This window comes from Oncorhynchus tshawytscha, linkage group LG26 (assembly GCF_018296145.1).
Source record: "Oncorhynchus tshawytscha isolate Ot180627B linkage group LG26, Otsh_v2.0, whole genome shotgun sequence".
NCBI classification, from domain to species: Eukaryota; Metazoa; Chordata; class Actinopteri; order Salmoniformes; family Salmonidae; genus Oncorhynchus; species Oncorhynchus tshawytscha.
In genome coordinates, this window is record NC_056454.1 from 40011566 (window position 1) to 40033530 (window position 21965).

Sequence of the window (21965 nt, forward strand, 5' to 3'; positions counted from 1 at the left end):
GTATCTCTCCCAGAATGGAGGGAACACAGCCTCAGGGATGGAGGGATGGGGGGGGGGGGCTGTGTTTTCAGCCACTGCTTGAGGTGTTACTGTGTAAGGACTATTCCTGGTTGTCGCCCATTCTTTAGGTCAGGGATCATCAACTGGATTCAGCCGCGGGACGATTTTTGTGTTGAGTGGATGGTCAGGGGGCCAGAACATAATGACAAATCATTTGTAGACTGCAAATTGACCGAAAGAAGCACAAACAGATACAACATTTGACTTAAACATACTCATTTCAAACATGGCTTACATTTGTATGCAATCACATACAGCACCAGTCAAAGGTTTGGACACACCTACTCATTCCAGGGTTTTTCTTTATTTGTACTATTTTCTACATTGAAGTCATCAAAACTATGAAATAACACATATGAAATCATGTCGTAACCCAGAAAGTGTTAACACAAATCAAAATATATTTGATGTACATTACATTTGACATGATGTAATGTCTTTCTCTGTCCAAACCTTCTAGACATAACCTCCCCCTCCCCTGCAGAGTATCCATCTCCAGTAGGAGGGGGGTTGGGGTGGTCTCCTTTCTCCTTCACCCTCTCCTTCCCTCTGCCCTTCTCTCTCTCTCTCTTTCTCCTCCTTTCTCCTTCTCTTCTCTCCCCCAGGCTGAAGAATGCCTGGCAGGCCCTTTAATTGGTGCAGCCGGGGCCAGGTGTAGCCACTTGTCTCAGCCTCCCTCAGTGTTCTCTGGAGGTCTACTCAGGCTGGGCCCCTTCCCTTCCCCAGACTCATTCAAAGGCCCTGCTGGTTTTTAACTACGCACCCCCCAGTCCAGTAAATGGCGTTCACATATCATTCTTTTTTGCTAAAACGACCCCTCACAAAAAAAGGACTCCCCCTCATGTTACCCCCCAACACCTCCTTCCCAGGCCTCTCCAGCCTCCAGTTCTTTCTCCCAGGGCCTTTATTAGTTTTGTGAATTCCTGACAAACTCTTGTCCATCTCTTTGCAGTGGCTCCCGTTGGGACCTGTATCAACCCTGTTTGTCCTCCCAGGGAAAATCCTCCTGTCTTGTTCTCTCTCTATAGTAGAATATATGCCTGCAGGGAATTAATGTAGATGGGAAATAGAATGGTTGATTTAGAATGAGAATTTAGAAAATGTTTCTATTTTATTCAATAATGTGCCATTAAGAAAATGTCCTATTTTTTCCCTCCCCCTGTCCCTACAGGTGATAGATGGGACGCTGGCCCCCTTCCTCTCAAAGGTGATTCAGTTTGCCAGTTCCCACGTCTACAGCTGCAGACAGTGCAGAGAGAAGGGCTTCATCTGTGAGATGTGTCAGAACGGACAGGTCATCTACCCCTTCCAGGAGAGTGCTACTAAGAGGTGAGTCCCCTGTATGCACAGATCTAGGATCAGCCCAATATCCCACTAACCCGCAACCAGGAAATGGCGGAGCGATTTCTGCATGTCGCACCTTTAGCTTTTCAGGGTAATGCAGAAAACTGATCTTAGATCATGATGGCATCCTGGAGAATGAATGGAGTAAAGAGGAGTGTGTCTCTGTCTCTTGTTAGTCACACCAGCTGGAAGGGGCATGGGTGATAGGGACATGGCACTGTGCTGGAGAGGAGCAGTTGATCCTCCTTGCTCTGTCCCTGTCACTGTCCTCGTCTCCTTCTGCCTGAGCCTTATGACATGCTACTGAGAAGGAATGGCCCTCTCTCACCTCAGGGAGGTTTGATGTTTCACTGAAAAGGAATGGAGATCAGGAAGAGGAGAGGAGAGGACAGAGAGGAGAGGAGGTCAGGAAGGGAGAGGAGAGGAGAGGACAGAGAGGAGGTCAGGAAGGAAGAGGAGAGAAGAGAGAGAGAGGTCAGGAAGGAAGAGGAGAGGACAGAGAGGAGGTCAGGAAGAGGAGAGGACAGAGAGGAGGTCAGGAAGGAAGAGGAGAGGGAGAGGACAGAGAGGAGGTCAGGAAGGAAGAGGAGAGAGAGAGAGAGAGAGGTCAGGAAGGAAGAGGAGAGGACAGAGAGGAGGTCAGGAAGAGGAGATGACAGAGAGGAGGTCAGGAAGGAAGAGGAGAGGAGAGGACAGAGAGGAGGTCAGGAAGGAAGAGGAGAGAGGAGAGAGAGAGAGGTCAGGAAGGAAGAGGAGAGGACAGAGAGGAGGTCAGGAAGAGGAGATGACAGAGAGGAGGTCAGGAGAGGAAGAGGAAGAGGAGAGGACAGAGAGGAGGTCAGGAAGGAAGAGGAGAGGAGAGAGAGGTCAGGAAGGAAAGAGGAGAGGACAGAGAGGAGGTCAGGAAGAGGAGAGGACAGAGAGGAGGTCAGGAAGGAAGAGGAGAGGAGAGGACAGAGAGGAGGTCAGGAAGGAAGAGGAGAGGAGGAGGTCAGGAAGGAAGAGGAGAGGACAGAGAGGAGGTCAGGGAGGAAGAGGAGAGGACAGAGGAGGTCAGGAAGAGGAGGGAGGAGAGGACAGACAGAGAGGTCGGGAAGGAAGAGGAGAGGACAGAGAGGTCGGGAAGGAAGAGGAGAGGACAGAGAGGTCGGGAAGGAAGAGGAGAGGACCGAGAGGTCAGGAAGGAAGAGGAGAGGACCGAGAGGAGATCAGGAAGAGGAGAGGAGAGGACAGAGAGGAGATCAGGAAGGGAGAGGAGAGGACAGAGAGGTCAGGAAGGGAGAGGAGAGGACAGAGAGGTCAGGAAGGAAGAGGGGAGGACAGAGAGGTCAGGAAGGAAGAGGGGAGGACAGAGAAGTCAGGAAGGAAGAGGGGAGGACAGAGGTCAGGAAGGAAGAGGAGAGGACAGAGAGGAGAGGACAGAGAGGTCAGGAAGGAAGAGGGGAGGACAGAGAGTTCAGGAAGGAAGAGGAGAGAAGAGGACAGAGAGGAGGTCAGGGAGGAAGAGGAGAGCACAAAGAGGAGGTCAGTAAGGGAGAGGACAGAGTGGAGGTCAGGAGAGAGCACTCTAGGCCATATTTAAAATGTGTTTATTCTTTTGGAACTTCTAAGAGTGTAATGTTTACTGTTAATTTTTGTTTGTTTGTTTCACTTCACTTTTTTTTGGCAATGTTATTAACATGTGTTTCCCATGTCAATAAAGCCCTTAAATTGAATTGAGAGAGAGAGCTCTAGGCCAGAGAGGGAGAGGGAGAGCGAGAGAGCTCTAGGCCAGAGGGGGAGAGAGCTCTAGGCCAGAGGGGGAGAGAGCTCTAGGCCAGAGGGGGAGAGAGCTCTAGGCCAGAGGGGGAGAGAGCTCTAGGCCAGAGAGGGAGAGGGAGAGTGAGAGAGCTCTAGGCCAGAGGGGGAGAGAGCTCTAGGCCAGAGAGGGAGAGTGAGAGAGCTCTAGGCCAGAGGGGGAGAGAGCTCTAGGCCAGAGAGGGAGAGTGAGAGAGCTCTAGGCCAGAGGGGGAGAGAGCTCTAGGCCAGAGAGGGAGAGTGAGAGAGCTCTAGGCCAGAGGGGGAGTGAGCTCTAGGCCAGAGGGGGAGAGCTCTAGGCCAGAGAGGGAGAGTGAGAGAGCTCTAGGCCAGAGGGGGAGAGAGCTCTAGGCCAGAGGGGGAGAGAGCTCTAGGCCAGAGAGGGAGAGAGAGAGAGCTCTAGGCCAGAGAGAGAGAGAGCTCTAGGCCAGAGAGGGAGAGAGAGAGAGCACGCTCTAGGCCAGAAAGAGAGGGAGAGAGAGAGAGAGCTCTAGGCCAGAGAGAGAGAGGGAGAGAGAGCTCTAGGCCAGAGAGGGAGAGCGAGCTCTAGGCCAGGGAGGGAGAGAGAGAGGGAGGGAGAGAGAGCTCTAGGCCAGGGAGGGAGGGGAGAGAGAGCGAGCGAGAGCTCTAGGCCAGAGGGGGAGAGAGCTCTAGGTCTAGGTCAGAGAGAGAGAGAGCTATAGGCCAGAGAGAGAGAGAGAGAGAGCTCTAGGCCAGAGAGGGAGAGCGAGCGAGAGAGAGCTCTAGGCCAGAGAGAGAGAGAGAGAGAGAGAGCTCTAGGCTAGAGAGGGAGGGAGAGAGAGAGAGCTCTAGGCCAGAGAGAGGGAGAGGGAGGCTCTGCTCACACTTACTGGCCTGAGGCCAAACCACGACCAACAACATTGGACACTCTATGGAACAAAAAGCCTTCACTATATCATCCTGGAATATCCAAGGCCTGAGGTCATCTGCCTTTGGCCTAAAGAGCAGGAACCCGGACTTCACCAAAGAAATCGGTAATACAGACATTGTCATCCTGCAAGAAACCTGGTATAGAGGAGACAGACCCACTGGTTGCCCTCTAGGTTACAGAGAGCTGGTAGTCCCATCCAACAAACTACCAGGTGTGAAACAGGGAAGGGACTCAGGGGGTATGCTAATTTGGTATAGAGCAGACCTAACTCACTCAAAACAGGAACATTTTACATTTTGCTTGAAATTCAAAAGGAAATTATCTTAACAGAGAAAAATGTCCTCCTGTGTGCTACCTATATCCCCCCACTAGAAGCCCCATACTTTAATGAAGACAGCTTCTCCACCCTGGAGGGGGAAATCAATCATTTCCAGGCCCAGGGACTAGTCTGTGGCGACCTAAATGCCAGAACCGGACAAGAACCTGACACCCTCAGCACACAGGGGGACAAACACCTGCCTGGAGGTGACAGTATTCCCTCCCACATATGCTCCCCTAGGCACAACTATGACAACATAACAAACAAAAACGGGTCACAACTCCTGCAGCTCTGTCGCACGCTGGGTATGTACATAGTCAATGGTAGGCTTCGAGGGGACTCCTATGGTAGGTACACCTATAGCTCATCTCTTGGCAGTAGTACTGTAGACTACTTTATCACTGACCTCAACCCAGAGTCCCTCAGAGCGTTCACAGTCAGCCCACTGACACCCCTATCAGACCACAGCAAAATCACAGTCTACTTAAACAGAGCAATACTCAATCATGAGGCATCAAAGCCAAAAGAACTGAGTAACATTAAGAAATGCTATAGATGGAAGGAATGCAGTTTGGAAACCTACCAAAAAACAATTAGGCAACAACAAATTCAATCCCTTTTAGACAATTTCCTGGGTAAAACGTTCCACTGTAATAGTGAAGGTGTAAACTTGGCAGTAGAAAATCATAACAGTATATTTGACCTCTCAGCTTCCCTATCAAATCTAAAAATCTCAAATAGAAAACCGAAGAAAATGAACAACAATGATAAATGGTTTGATGAAGAATGCAAAAATCTAAGAAAGAAATTGAGAAACCTGTCCAACCAAAAACATAGAGACCTGAAAAACCTGAGTCTACGCCTTCACTATGGTGAATCACTAAAACAATACAGAAATACACTACGGAAAAAGAAGGAACAGCACGTCAGAAATCAGCTCAATGCAATTGAAGAATCCATAGACTCTAACCACTTCTGGGAAAATTGGAAAACACTAAACAAACAACAACACGAAGAATTATCTATCCAAAATGGAGATGTATGGGTAAACCACTTCTCCAATCTTTTTGGCTCTATAACAAAGAATAAAGAGCAAAAACATATACATGATCAAATACAGATCTTAGAATCAACTATTAAAGACTACCAGAACCCACTGGATTCTCCAATTACATTGAATGAGTTACAGGACAAAATAAAAACCCTCCAACCCAAAAAGGCCTGTGGTGTTGATGGTCTCCTCAATGAAATGATCAAATATACAGACAACAAATTCCAATTGGCTACACTAAAACTCTTTAACATCATCCTTAGCTCTGGCATCTTCCCCAATATTTAGAACTAAGGACTGATCACCACAATCCACAAAAGTGGAGACAAATTTGACCCCAATAACTACCGTGGGATATGCGTCAACAGTAACCTTGGGAAAATCCTCTGCATTATCATTAACAGCAGACTCGTACATTTCCTCAATGAAAACAATGTACTGAGCAAATTTCAAATTGGCTTTTTACCAAATTACCGTACAACAGACCATGTATTCACCCTGCACACCCTAATTGACAACCAAACAAACCAAAACAAATGCAAAGTCTTCTCATGCTTTGTTGATTTCAAAAAAGCCTTCGACTCAATTTGGCATGAGGGTCTGCTATAGAAACTGATGGAAAGTGGTGTTGGGGGTAAAACATATGACATTATAAAATCCATGTACACAAACAACAAGTGTGCGGTTAAAATTGGCAAAAAACACACACATTTCTTCACACAGGGTCGTGGGGTTAGACAGGGATGCAGCTTAAGCCCCACCCTCTTCAATATATATATCAACGAATTGGCGCGGGCACTAGAACAGTCTGCAGCACCCGGCCTCACCCTACTAGAATCCGAAGTCAAATGTCTGCTGTTTTCTGATGATCTGGTGCTTCTGTCACCAACCAAGGAGGGCCTACAGCAGCACCTAGATCTTCTGCACAGATTCTGTCAGACCTGGGCCCTGACAGTAAATCTCAGTAAGACCAAAATAATGGTGTTCTAAAAAAGGTCCAGTCACCAGGACCACAAATACAAATTCCATCTAGACACTGTTGCCCTAGAGCACACAAAAAACTATACATACCTTGGCCTAAACATCAGCGCCACAGGTAACTTCCACAAAGCTGTGAACGATCTGAGAGACAAGGCAAGAAGGGCATTCTATGCCATCAAAAGGAGCACAAATTTCAACATACCAATTAGGATTTGGCTAAAAAATACTTGAATCAATCATAGAGCCCATTGCCCTTTATGGTTGTGAGGTCTGGGGTCCGCTCACCAACCAAGACTTCACAAAATGGGACAAACACCAAATTGAGACTCTGCACGCAGAATTCTGCAAAAATATCCTCCGTGTACAACGTAGAACACCAAATAATGCATGCAGAGCAGAATTAGGCCGATACCCACTAATTATCAAAATCCAGAAAATAGCCGTTAAATTCTATAACCACCTAAAAGGAAGCGATTCCCAAACCTTCCATAACAAAGCCATCACCTACAGAGAGATGAACCTGGAGAAGAGTCCCCTAAGCAAGCTGGTCCTGGGGCTCTGTTCACAAACACACCCTACAGAGCCCCAGGACAGCAGCACAATTAGACCCAACCAAATTATGAGAAAACAAAAAGATAATTACTTGACACATTGGAAAGAATTAACAAAAAAAACTGAGCAAACTAGAATGCTATTTGGCCCTAAACAGAGAGTACACAGCGGCAGAATACCTGACCACTGTGACTGACCCAAAATTAAGGAAAGCTTTGACTATGTACAGACTCAGTGAGCATAGCCTTGCTATTGAGAAAGGCCGCCGTAGGCAGACATGGCTCTCAAGAGAAGACAGGCTATGTGCACACTGCCCACAAAATGAGGTGGAAACTGAGCTGCACTTCCTAACCTCCTGCCCAATGTATGACCATATTAGAGAGACATATTTCCCTCCGATTACACAGATCCACAAAGAATTCGAAAACAAATCCGATTTTGATAAACTCCCATATCTACTGGGTGAAATACCACAGTGTGCCATCACAGCAGCAAGATTTGTGACCTGTTGCCACGAGAAAAGGGCAACCAGTGAAGAACAAACACCATTGTAAATACAACCCATATTTATGCCTATTTATTTTATCTTGTGTCCTTTAACCATTTGTACATTGTTAAACACGGTATATATATATATATATATATATATATATATATATATATATATGACATTTGTAATATGACATTTGTAATGTCTTTATTGTTTTGAAACTTCTGTATGTGTAATGTTTACTGTTAATATACAAAAGTGAAATAAAACTATCTACCTCACTTGCTTTGGCAATGTTAACACATGTTTCCCATGCCAATAAAGCCCCTTGAATTCAATTGAATTGAGAGAGCTCTAGGCCAGAGAGGGAGAGAGAGAGAGCTCTAGGCCAGAGAGGGAGAGAGAGAGAGAGAGCTCTAGGCCAGAGAGGGAGAGAGAGACCACTCGAGGCCAGAGAGAGAGAGAGCTCTAGGCCAGAGAGGGAGCGAGAGAGAGAGTGATCTAGGCCAGGGCGGGAGCTATAGGCCAGAGAGAAAGGGAGGGAGAGTGAGATCTCTAGGCCAGAGAGAGAGGGAGGGAGGGAGAGATCTAGGGCAGATAGGGAGGGAGGGCGGGATCTCTAGGCCAGAGAGAGAGGGAGGGAGGGAGAGTGAGATCTCTAGCCCAGAGAGAGAGGGAGGGCGAGAGCTCTAGGCCAGGGAGGGGGGCGAGAGAGAGAGCTCTAGGCCAGGGAGGGAGGGAGGGAGAGAGAGAGAGATTTAGGCCAGAGAAGGAGGGAGGGCGATCGCTCTAGGCCAGGTAGGGAGGGAGAGATCTAGGCCAGAGAGGGTGGGAGGGCGAGAGCTCTAGGCCAGAGGGAGGGAGGGAGGGCGAGAGAGAGAGCTCTCTAGTCCAGAGACAGAGGGAGGGAGGGCGAGAGCTCTAGGCCAGAGAGAGAGGGAGGGAGGGAGGGCGAGAGCTCTAGGCCAGAGAGGGAGGGAGGGCGAGAGCTCTAGGCCAGAGAGGGAGGGAGGGCAAGAGCGAGAGCTCTAGGCCAGAGAGAGAGAGAGAGGGAGGGAGGGAGGGAGGGAGGGAGGGCGAGAGCTCTAGGCCAGAGAGAGAGAGAGAGGGAGGGAGGGAGGGAGGGCGAGAGCTCTAGGCCAGAGAGGGAGGGAGGGCGAGAGCTCTAGGCCAGAGAGGGAGGGAGGGCGAGAGCTCTAGGCCAGAGAGAGGGAGGGAGGGAGGGAGGGAGGGAGGGGAGGGAGGGAGGGAGGGAGGGAGCTCTAGGCCAGAGAGGGAGGGAGGGAGGGAGGGAGCTCTAGGCCAGAGAGAAAAAAATAACTTGTTTCAAAAAATTCTAAAAAATAAAACACTTAAAAGTGGTCTGTTCATATGTATTCACCCCTTTTGGTATGAAGCCCCTAAATAAGATCTGGTGCAACCAATTACCTTCAGAAGTCACATAATTAGTTAAATAAAGTCCACCACTTAGATTGCACACAGGTGGACTCTATTTAACTAATTATGTGACTTCTGAAGGTAATTGGTTGCACCAGATCTTATTTAGGGGTTTCATAGCAAAGAGGGGTGAATACATATGAACAGACCACTTTTAAGTGTTTTATTTTTCAGAATTTTTTGAAGCAAGTAATTTTTTCATTTCACTTCACCAATTTGGACTATTTTGTGTATGTCCATTACATGAAATCCAAATAAAAATCTATTTAAATTACAGGTTGTAATGCAACAACATAGGAGAAACACCAAGGGGGTGAATACTTTTGCAAGGCCCTGTATGCACTGTTAACCATCAAGTGGTGCAGAATTGGATTCTATTGGACTGGTGCCCCGTTTGGGCGCAAATGTCATAACCAATGCTATAGATCAAATCAAAGTTTATTTGTCACGTGCGCCGAATACAACAGGTGTAGAGGCCTTACAGTGAAATGCTTACTTACAGGCTCTAACCAACAGTGCAAAAAAGGTATTAGGTGAACAATAGGTAAGTAAAGAAATAAAACAACAGTAAAAAGACAGGCAGTAGGGAGGCTATAAAAGTAGCGAAGCTACATACAGACACCTGTAGTCAGGCTTGTTGAGGTAGTATGTACATGTAGCTATGGTTAAAGTGACTTTGCATATATGATGAACAGAGAGTAGCAGAAGCGTAAAAAGAGGGGTTGGTGGGTGGTGGGACACAATGCTGATAGCCCGGTTAGCCAATGTGCGGGAGCACTGGTTGGTCGGCCCAATTGAGGTAGTATGTACATGGATGTATAGTTAAAGTGACTATGCATATATGATAAACAGAGAGTAGCAGCAGCATAGAAGAGGGGTTGGGGGGGGGCAGCACACAATGCAAATGGTCCAGGTAACCATTGGTTACCTGTTCAGGAGTCTTATGGCTTGGGGGTAAAAACTGTTGAGAAGCCTTTTTGTCCTAGACTTGGCACTCCGGTACCGCTTGCCTTGTGGTAGTAGAGAGAACAGTCTGTGGGTGGGGTCTTTGACAATTTTTAGGGCCTTCCTCTGACACCGCCTGGTGTAGAGGTCCTGGATGGCAGGCAGCTTAGCCCCAGTGATGATCTGGGCCATACACACTACCCTCTGTAGTGCCTTGCGGTCAGAGACCGAGCTATTGCCGTACCAGGCAGTGATGCAAACAGTCAGGATGCTCTCGATGTTACAGCTGTAGAATCTTTTGAGGATCTCAGGACCCATACAAAATCTTTTTAGATTCCTGAGGGGGAATAGGCTTTGTAGTGCCCTCTTCACGACTGTCTTGGTGTGTTTGGACCATTCTAGTTTGTTCGTGATGTGGACACCAAGGAACTTGAAGCTCTCAACCTGCTCCACTACAGCCCCGTCGATGAGATATGTTGATATGTTGAGTCTGATGCATTCCATAATCATGCTCTACAATATTGTGTATTCCAATTTATTGTCTCTTTTGACCCTTCAAAATGTTTCTCTACATGTCGTTCTTTTCAGGCACAGTAGATGCTTTCACCATTCTATGTTCCATACGTTTTAGGATGCAATCTCATCTTTTCTTCTAGTCATTGAGATACTTACAGCGCTTTCAGAAAGTTTTCACAGCTCTTGTCTTTTACCAAAATCAAATCAAATGTATTTATATAGCCCTTCGTACATCAGCTGATATCTCAAAGTGCTGTACAGAAACCCAGCCTAAAACCCCAAACAGCAAGTAATGCAGGTGTAGAAGCGCGGTGGCTAGGAAAAACTCCCTACCACATTTTGTTGTGTTACAGCCTAAATTTAAAATTGATTACATTTAGATTTTGTGGCACTGGCCTACACACAATACCCAATGTTTTTTAATAAAATATTGTACAATCCAGGTGTGTAAAGCTCTTAGAGAATTACCCATAAAGACTCACACCTTTGGCAGCAATGATTCTAACATGTATTGACTCAGGGGTGTGAATACTTATGTAAATTTGATATTTCTGTATTTCATTTTCGATAAATGTGCACTTTGCCATTATGGGGTATTGTGTTTAGATGGGGGAGAAAGAAATCAATTGAATCCATTTTGAATTCAGGCTGTAACACAACCAAATGTGGAATAAGTCAAGGGGTATGAGTACTTCCTGAAGGCACTGTATGTAGTAAAGATGCATATGTATTGCTCAGCTGATGGAATGACGGAATTATGAATGATGGATGGAATGATGAATGGAATGATGGAATGATGGATGGAATGACGGATGGAATAATGAATGGAATGATGAATGGAATGATGAATGGAATGATGGAATGATGGATGGAATGATGGAATGATGGATGGAATGATAGAATGATAGATGGAATGATGAATGGAATGATGGATGGAATGATGAATGGAAGGATGGAATGACGGATGGAATAATGAATGGAATGATGGATGGAATGATGAATGGAATGATGGAATGATGGATGGAATGATGGATGGAATGATGAATGGAATGATGGATGGAATGATTGATGGATGGAATGATGGATGGAATGATGAATGGAATAATGGATGGAAGGATGGAATGATAGATGGAATGATGGATGGAAGGATGAATGGAATGATGGATGGAATGATGAATGGAAGGATGGAATAATGAATGGAATGAATGGATGGAATGATGAATGGAATGATGGAATGATGGATGGAATGATGGATGGAATGATGGATGGAATAATGGAATGATGGATGGAATGATGAATGGAATAATGGATGGAATGATGAATGGAATGATGAATGGAATGATGGAATGATGGATGGAATGATGGATGGAATGATGGAATGATGGATGGAATGATGAATGGAATAATGGATGGAATGATGGAATGATGGATGGAATGATGGATGGAATGATGAATGGAATGATGGATGGAATGATGGATGGAATGATGAATGGAATGATGGATGGAATGATGGATGGAATGATGGATGGAATGATGAATGGAATTATGGATGGAATGATGAATGGAATAATGGATGGAATGATGGATGGAATGATGGATGGAATGATGGATGGAATAATGGATGGAATGATGGAAGGATGGAATGATGGATGGAATGATGATGGAATGATGGATGGAATGATGGATGGAATGATGGATGGAATGATGGATGGAATGATGAATGGAATGATGAATGGAATAATGGATGGAATGATGAATGGAATGATGGATGGAATGATGAATGGAATAATGGATGGAATAATGGATGGAATAATGGATGGAATAATGGATGGAATGATGAATGGAATGATGGATGGAATGATGGATGGAATGATGAATGGAATGATGGATGGAATGATGGATGGAATGATGGATGGAATGATGAATGGAATGATGAATGGAATGATGGATGGAATGATGAATGGAATTATGGATGGAATGATGAATGGAATGATGGATGGAATAATGAATGGAATGATGGAATGATGAAATTATGGATGGAATGATGAATGGAATGATGGAATGATGGATGGAATGATTGATGGATGGAATGATGGATGGAATGATGGATGGAATGATGGATGGAATAATGAATGGAATGATGGATGGAATGATGGATGGAATGATGGATGGAATAATGAATGGAATGATGGATGAAATGATGGATGGAATGATGAATGGAATAATGAATGGAATGATGGATGGAATGATGAATGGAATGATGGATGGAATAATGAATGGAATGATGGAATGATGAATGGAATGATGAAATGATGGATGGAATAATGAATGGAATGATGGATGGAGAGACAGCCACCTGTGTAGTATGCTGTCCTGTCCTATAGACACCTGGCAGGATGGCAACAGGTGGTACATCTTAGACAGACTGGGCTGAACTGAACAGGGCCATTAAAACTACATTTTATCCACATTTTTACTATTGTGATGTTTTCCCTCTGATTTACAATACATTTCTGACATTGGTGAAATCGACCAGCCTACAATCACCACAGATTGTTGTTGTATTTTGGTGTGTGTGTGATCCAGATGTGATGTCTGCGGAGCGGTGTTCCATACAGAGTGTCGTCAGAAGGCCCAGCCATGTCCACGCTGTGTCCGCAGGGAGCTCCACCACACGAGACCCTCGTCCTTCTGGAGCCCTAACGACGATACACCAGGCTGCTTCACAATGCCCTACCAGGACACCTGATCACACACAGAGAGAGAAACAACGGACCCACTCCACAGAGCTGCTCTTACCAAAGTGTGTGTGTGTGTGTGTGTGTGTGTGTGTGTGTGTGTGTGTGTGAGAGAGAGAGAGTCGGCCAGGATACACAGTAACAGAAGTGTCGATGACTAAGCAAGGATCATGCTCCCTGACACACCTGCTTTTTGATCTGACATCACTCTCACCTGGGAGAGATTGACACTAACGCAACACCCACTGGAGAGGAACTACTCTGCTTTCTGCAAGAGAAACACTATTTTCACGCCACTTTAAACAGCTATGACCGGAAGCAGGGGTTGGAACCATTTGTTTTTTAAATTTCATTCCACTGTTCTGATCTGCAAAATAAAGTTCCAAAAAGTACTGGTTTATATGGTTCTTCTGTTCCTTTTTAAACCTCCGAAATATATACAGTACCAATCACAAATTGACACACCTAGTCATTCAAGTGTTTTTCTTTATTTTTACTATTTTCTACATTGTAGAATAACAGTGAAGACATCAAAACTATTAAAATTACACATATTGAATCATGTAGTAACCCCCAAAAGAGTTAGACAATCGGTGGCTACTTACTTTGGTTACTACATAATTCCATATGAGTTATTTCATAGTTTTTGATGTCTTCACTATTATTCTACAATGTAGAAAATAGTCCAAATAAAGAAAAGCCCTGGAATGAGTAGGTGTGTCCAAACCTTTGACTGGTACTGTATAATTTTGACATTTAGCTGGACATTAAATGACTTCACCAATCAGGGCAGAAAGAGCAGCTTGCTGTGGAGCGGGAAAGCAATTTCATCTGCATAGGAAAGTCGTTAAGAGCTAATTGTATTTTGCCGTAAGAGCATGGTTTAATCAGGAAGAGAGAGGATGGAGGAAGCTTGCCGTAAGAGCATGGTTTAATCAGGAAGAGAGAGGATGGAGGAAGCTTGCCGTAAGAGCATGGTTTAATCAGGAAGAGAGAGGATGGAGGAAGCTTGCTGTAAGAGCATGGTTTAATCAGGAAGAGAGAGGATGGAGGAAGCTTGCCGTAAGAGCATGGTTTAATCAGGAAGAGAGAGGATGGAGGAAGCTTGCCGTAAGAGCATGGTTTAATCAGGAAGAGAGAGGATGGAGGAAGCTTGCCGTAAGAGCATGGTTTAATCAGGAAGAGAGAGGATGGAGGAAGCTTGCCGTAAGAGCATGGTTTAATCAGGAAGAGAGAGGATGGAGGAAGCTTGCTGTAAGAGCATGGTTTAATCAGGAAGAGAGAGGATGGGGAAGCTTGCCGTAAGAGCATGGTTTAATCAGGAAGAGAGAGGATGGAGGAAGCTTGAAAGAGCATGGTTTAATCAGGAAGAGAGAGGATGGAGGAAGCTTGCCGTAAGAGCATGGTTTAATCAGGAAGAGAGAGGATGGAGGAAGCTTGCCGTAAGAGCATGGTTTAATCAGGAAGAGAGAGGATGGAGGAAGCTTGCCGTAAGAGCATGGTTTAATCAGGAAGAGAGAGGATGGAGGAAGCTTGCCGTAAGAGCATGGTTTAATCAGGAAGAGAGAGGATGGAGGAAGCTTGCCGTAAGAGCATGGTTTAATCAGGAAGAGAGAGGATGGAGGAAGCTTGCCGTAAGAGCATGGTTTAATCAGGAAGAGAGAGGATGGAGGAAGCTTGCCGTAAGAGCATGGTTTATGGTTTCAGGAAGAGAGAGGATGGAGGAAGCTTGCCGTAAGAGCATGGTTTAATCAGGAAGAGAGAGGATGGAGGAAGCTTGCCGTAAGAGCATGGTTTAATCAGGAAGAGAGAGGATGGAGGAAGCTTGCCGTAAGAGCATGGTTTAATCAGGAAGAGAGAGGATGGAGGAAGCTTGCTGTAAGAGCATGGTTTAATCAGGAAAGAGAGGATGGGGAAGCTTGCCGTAAGAGCATGGTTTAATCAGGAAGAGAGAGGATGGGGAAGCTTGCCGTAAGAGCATGGTTTAATCAGGAAGAGAGAGGATGGAGGAAGCTTGCCGTAAGAGCATGGTTTAATCAGGAAGAGAGAGGATGGAGGAAGCTTGCCGTAAGAGCATGGTTTAATCAGGAAGAGAGAGGATGGAGGAAGCTTGCCGTAAGAGCATGGTTTAATCAGGAAGAGAGAGGATGGAGGAAGCTTGCCGTAAGAGCATGGTTTAATCAGGAAGAGAGAGGATGGAGGAAGCTTGCCGTAAGAGCATGGTTTAATCAGGAAGAGAGAGGATGGAGGAAGCTTGCCGTAAGAGCATGGTTTAATCAGGAAGAGAGAGGATGGAGGAAGCTTGCTGTAAGAGCATGGTTTAATCAGGAAGAGAGAGGATGGGGAAGCTTGCCGTAAGAGCATGGTTTAATCAGGAAGAGAGAGGATGGGGAAGCTTGCCGTAAGAGCATGGTTTAATCAGGAAGAGAGAGGATGGGGAAGCTTGCCGTAAGAGCATGGTTTAATCAGGAAGAGAGAGGATGGAGGAAGCTTGCCGTAAGAGCATGGTTTAATCAGGAAGAGAGAGGATGGAGGAAGCTTGCCGTAAGAGCATGGTTTAATCAGGAAGAGAGAGGATGGAGGAAGCTTGCCGTAAGAGCATGGTTTAATCAGGAAGAGAGAGGATGTAGGAAGCTTGCCGTAAGAGCATGGTTTAATCAGGAAGAGAGAGGATGGAGGAAGCTTGCCGTAAGAGCATGGTTTAATCAGGAAGAGAGAGGATGGAGGAAGCTTGCCGTAAGAGCATGGTTTAATCAGGAAGAGAGAGGATGGAGGAAGCTTGCCGTAAGAGCATGGTTTAATCAGGAAGAGAAAGGATGGGGAAGCTTGCCGTAAGAGCATGGTTTAATCAGGAAGAGAGAGGATGGAGGAAGCTTGCCGTAAGAGCATGGTTTAATCAGGAAGAGAGAGGATGGAGGAAGCTTGCCGTAAGAGCATGGTTTAATCAGGAAGAGAGAGGATGGAGGAAGCTTGCCGTAAGAGCATGGTTTAATCAGGAAGAGAGAGGATGGAGGAAGCTGGCTCTGAAGCACTGGGCATCTTGTTATGACGTGTATGATCTGAATTAGGCCCACAGAACTATACCTACAGAGGAGAGCTTCTTTGGGTCAACTTTGAATGTCTTTGAACTTCCGAGTTGGTTTAATGTTGGACCGGAGCAAACGTTAGTTAGCTAGTGGTGTGAAAAGAGAGTGTCCTCTGTCATCATAGTGCTACACACACAAATAAAGGAAGACAGACTATGATGACTGAACAGCAGTGATGTGTCCTTTTAAGTTTCTGGGCACACAAACATACCACCTGAAGGCTTTATGGGATGACCTTTCCACACACACACACACACACACACACCAGGTGACTCAACAGCTGGTTATGAGAAGGACAGCTGGTTCCAGTTGGTGTGATGTCACTATATGCAGTGTGTATGGACTATATGTGGTCTCAGTTGGTGTGATGTGTGTATGGACTATATGTGGTCTCAGTTGGTGTGATGTCACTATATGCAGTGTGTATGGACTATATGTGGTCTCAGTTGGTGTGATGACACTATATGCAGTGTGTATGGACTATATGTGGTCTCAGTTGGTGTGATGACACTATATGCAGTGTGTATGGACTATATGTGGTCTCAGTTGGTGTGATGACACTATATGCAGTGTGTATGGACTATATGTGGTCTCAGTTGGTGTGATGACACTATATGCAGTGTGTATGGACTATATGTGGACTCAGTTGTGTGATGACACTATATGCAGTGTGTATGGACTATATGTGGTCTCAGTTGGTGTGATGACACTATATGCAGTGTGTATGGACTATATGTGGTCTCAGTTGGTGTGATGTGTGTATGGACTATATGTGGACTCAGTTGGTGTGATGACACTATATGCAGTGTGTATGGACTATATGTGGTCTCAGTTGGTGTGATGACACTATATGCAGTGTGTATGGACTATATGTGGTCTCAGTTGGTGTGATGTGTGTATGGACTATATGTGGACTCAGTTGGTGTGATGACACTATATGCAGTGTGTATGGACTATATGTGGTCTCAGTTGGTGTGATGTGTGTATGGACTATATGTGGACTCAGTTGGTGTGATGACACTATATGCAGTGTGTATGGACTATATGTGGTCTCAGTTGGTGTGATGACACTATATGCAGTGTGTATGGACTATATGTGGTCTCAGTTGGTGTGATGTGTGTATGGACTATATGTGGACTCAGTTGGTGTGATGACACTATATGCAGTGTGTATGGACTATATGTGGTCTCAGTTGGTGTGATGTGTGTATGGACTATATGTGGTCTCAGTTGGTGTGATGTGTGTATGGACTATATGTAGTCTCAGTTGGTGTGATGTGTGTATGGACTATATGTGGTCTCAGTTGGTGTGATGTTACTATATGCAGTGTGTATGGACTATATGTGGTCTCAGTTGGTGTGATGACACTATATGCAGTGTGTATGGACTATATGTGGTCTCAGTTGGTGTGATGTGTGTATGGACTATATGTGGACTCAGTTGGTGTGATGTGTGTATGGACTATATGTGGTCTCAGTTGGTGTGATGTGTGTATGGACTATATGTGGTCTCAGTTGGTGTGATGTGTGTATGGACTATATGTGGTCTCAGTTGGTGTGATGTGTGTATGGACTATATGTGGTCTCAGTTGGTGTGATGTTACTATATGCAGTGTGTATGGACTATATGTGGTCTCAGTTGGTGTGATGTGGCAACTCGCTATATATCTGAAGTCTACATTAGGATACTGTGCCCCCCCTTGTCCCCAGCCTTTCCCCACACTGTCTCTCTAGACGTCATTCTCTTTCCCTCCCTCTCCTTCACATGTTTTTGCACTATCAATGCATGTTAATTCAGATGTCAGGCCACAGATTGGGCTCGTAGCCACAGTATTGAAGGATGCGTTTGCTTATTTAACTCATCTATTACCCTTTGGAGCCCCTCTAACCCAGGGTTTCCCAAATGCGGTCCTTCAATAACCAACTCACCATAAGTTTGATGGTGAGTTGGTTATTTAAAAAACATGTTTTAACCTTATTTAACTAGTTAAGTCAGTTATGAACAGATTCTTATTTACAATCATGGCCTACCCCGGGCCAAACCCGGATGACGCTGGGCCAGTTGTGCACCTAGCTCTAACCTGGCAACTCTTTATCTGGACATGTTCAATAGAAGGGTCCAAGACTGACATGAAACTAGAATGAGTTTGAGTCATAGTCATTTCACATATCATGTTTTCTTAATCCTGGTTAAATAAGGGCAACTAGTCCTGTCCTCTGAGGCTAGAGGCTGGTGGAGTTATTGACTGTCCAGTATATTCAGCAGGGAAAGCTCTTTCAGGTCAGCCCTACATCTCCAGGCCTCAGCCACAGGAGGCCCAAATTACAGTCCAGGGAAAACACCATGCGTGGCTTAGTTCTGTTACACAAGCCAAGCCGTCACAAACCCACAGGAGCTGGGACTGTGATGGCTCACTGCTCTCACTCTGGAGCCATATCAAGTGTGTGTGTGTGTGTGTGTTTTTCCATTACCGGAACTATACTTGGGGCAATAATATACATTTTTCTTTTCATTGTTGCCTTTTTCTCTCCTCTGTTTCTTGTCCTTTTTGAGGTACTGTGCTTTAATCGTGCAAAACTTTCAAAGACTGAAGTTGAGTGTCTTCCCTATGCAACTAGGTCTTTATAGTCATACTCTGCTTTCTCTAGAATACATTTCTCTGGATATCACTGTCCTCTTTTCTTCCCATGTCGTCCCATCTCTCCTGGAAGGGCCCTTTATCTGGTCATCCAAGTTCTGGTAGTTTATTTGTCCATGTATTTGTATGTAAGTGTGTTAGTTTTCCTGTGGTTTACATTTGAAGTAACAAGTCATATAATTTCTGGAAATGTCTTGCATATAGTGAAAACTGGATAATGGCTCTAAACCAGGGTGTTGGTGTTGGCTGACACTGAGCCAGCGATACTAAGCTGCACTAATGCCCCGGACAAGGTCCAATTAACAGCTAGCTAAGTGGGTGTGCTTGTTTAAATGCAGCTACATTATCGTTTTGGCATGTTGCCCTATCAATCATTTTGCCAGTATTGTTTTTTGTGTTGTGTAATAAACCACCTTTGTCTTTGTGTGTGAATGCATAATGAGTACATGCTTTTGAACAGTTCATTAATGGTATTTATTGAGTGTCTGTACGTTCACCTGCCTTAACAGCCTGTTGACGTGTTCCTTACAGCGATAATGTAGTCTGTGTGAGACTGACGTGTGGGCTTCTATCTTTAATCGTACCACCGTCGCCTCAGATTCCCATTTAGTATTGAACCATGTTTCTGTTTGTTCATTGTATAGACCGAGGCCTACTCCAATCTGGAACGCAACGGAGAATATATCTTAAATGTGATGTTTTGTTTTAATTGGCTTCTAGCAAAGCTCCTCAATGTACAACTAGTAATGTGGTGAGAGGACAGGGAGGGTATATAACTTCTGTTCGTTGAAGTAAAACGCTGTACATAAATGCAGTACAATGTACTTAACTAAAGTCAGAGTGCAGACTCTTACACTGCTGATGTTCGCTCTGTGGTCGTCTGTAACGGCTTCTCTTAACGTGTGTTGATCTTTTAAACATCAGGGATTCTGTGCACTGTAAATGGTGAAGAATATTGTCCCTACTGAGGGACTGATGAGGGCATTGAACCAAAGGGAATAATCCCCCTGGACATGTCTTTCTGTTTGGACTCGGGGTCCCAAATAGGGATTTATTTACTTCCATGTGCCTTCGCACCATGAGCCCTTGGTTTCTGAATTACTGCACCCTGCTTTTCGTTTCTGTGTTTTTATTCACTTCAGTGTTTTACTCTGCCTTTGTTACATTGTGTTACTTTGGCCCAATACTTATTGTGTTTATGTTGTGCACCAACCACCATTATGTCTGTCTGGACTTCAGCACTGTTTCAGGTTAATCTACCGTTCTGCCTTGGTTTCAGTCTGTATCTCAGCCAACAGACAACCTCTGTGTATGACCGTTCTGCCTTGGTTTCAGACTGTATCTCAGCCAACAGACAACCTCTGTACCTGACCGTTCTGCCTTGGTTTCAGACTGTATCGCAGCCAACAGACAACCCCTGTGTCTGACCGTTCTGCCTTGGTTTCAGTCTGTATCTCAGCCAACAGACAACCTCTGTACCTGACCGTTCTGCCTTGGTTTCAGTCTGTATCTCAACCAACAGACAACCTCTGTACCTGACCGTTCTGCCTTGGTTTCAGTCTGTATCTCAGCCAACAGACAACCTCTGTACCTGACCGTTCTGCCTTGGTTTCAGTCTGTATCGCAGACAACAGACAACCTCTGTACCTGACCGTTCTGCCTTGGTTTCAGTCTGTATCTCAGCCAACAGACAACCTCTGTACCTGACCGTTCTGCCTTGGTTTCAGTCTGTATCGCAGACAACAGACAACCTCTGTACCTGACCGTTCTGCCTTGGTTTCAGTCTGTATCTCAGCCAACAGACAACCTCTGTACCTGACCGTTCTGCCTTGGTTTCAGTCTGTATCTCAGCCAACAGACAACCTCTGTACCTGACCGTTCTGCCTTGGTTTCAGTCTGTATCTCAGCCAACAGACAACCTCTGTACCTGACCGTTCTGCCTTGGTTTCAGTCTGTATCTCAGCCAACAGACAACCTCTGTACCTGACCGTTCTGCCTTGGTTTCAGTCTGTATCTCAGCCAACAGACAACCTCTGTACCTGACCGTTCTGCCTTGGTTTCAGTCTGTATCTCAGCCAACAGACAACCTCTGTACCTGGAGTCTGTATCTCAGCCCAGTTCTGCCTTGGTTTCAGTCTGTATCTCAGCCAACAGACAACCTCTGTACCTGACCATTCTGCCTTGGTTTCAGTCTGTATCTCAGCCAACAGACAACCTCTGTACCTGACCGTTCTGCCTTGGTTTCAGTCTGTATCTCAGCCAACAGACAACCTCTGTACCTGACCGTTCTGCCTTGGTTTCAGTCTGTATCTCAGCCAACAGACAACCTCTGTACCTGACCGTTCTGCCTTGGTTTCAGTCTGTATCTCAGCCAACAGACAACCTCTGTACCTGACCGTTCTGCCTTGGTTTCAGTCTGTATCTCAGCCAACAGACAACCTCTGTACCTGACCGTTCTGCCTTGGTTTCAGTCTGTATCTCAGCCAACAGACAACCTCTGTACCTGACCGTTCTGCCTTGGTTTCAGACTGTATCTCAGCCAACAGACAACCTCTGTACCTGACCGTTCTGCCTTGGTTTCAGACTGTATCTCAGTCAACAGACAACCTCTGTACCTGACCGTTCTGCCTTGGTTTCAGACTGTATCTCAGTCAACAGACAACCTCTGTACCTGACCGTTCTGCCTTGGTTTCAGACTGTATCTCAGCCAACAGACAACCTCTGTACCTGACCGTTCTGCCTTGGTTTCAGACTGTATCTCAGTCAACAGACAACCTCTGTACCTGACCGTTCTGCCTTGGTTTCAGACTGTATCTCAGCCAACAGACAACCTCTGTACCTGACCGTTCTGCCTTGGTTTCAGTCTGTATCTCAGTCAACAGACAACCTCTGTACCTGACCCCTCGTTCCTCCTGCTGTTCTTTCCTCTTTTCTCTTTTTACCACTGATGCCAATAAAACAAACTACTACAGCGTGGTGTGGGCAGTGATGTTGTGATCTGGCTTGTCATTTCACATCAGCGACATGATATACTATAGGGACAGAAGGTTTTCCTGAGCAGGAGAAGTAAACCAGTTAAAAAGCATAGCCTCCACAGAGATGTTCCTTCTCTGGTCAT

At 45.5% G+C, this 21965-nt stretch overlaps 1 protein-coding gene across 1 annotated transcript in view; it reads left to right on the forward strand.

Annotated features, from left to right (window-relative positions):
• LOC112235314 (pleckstrin homology domain-containing family M member 3-like) overlaps nucleotides 1–13514 on the forward strand; it is a 92696-nt gene extending 79182 nt beyond the window's left edge. Inside the window, exons 8-9 of the mRNA XM_042306774.1 lie at nucleotides 1232–1389; nucleotides 12971–13514. Coding sequence (XP_042162708.1) covers nucleotides 1232–1389; nucleotides 12971–13133 — 321 coding nt within the window. The 3' untranslated portion in view covers nucleotides 13134–13514. The remainder of the gene's footprint in view (nucleotides 1–1231; nucleotides 1390–12970) is intronic.
• Nucleotides 13515–21965: the final 8451 nt, after the last annotated feature.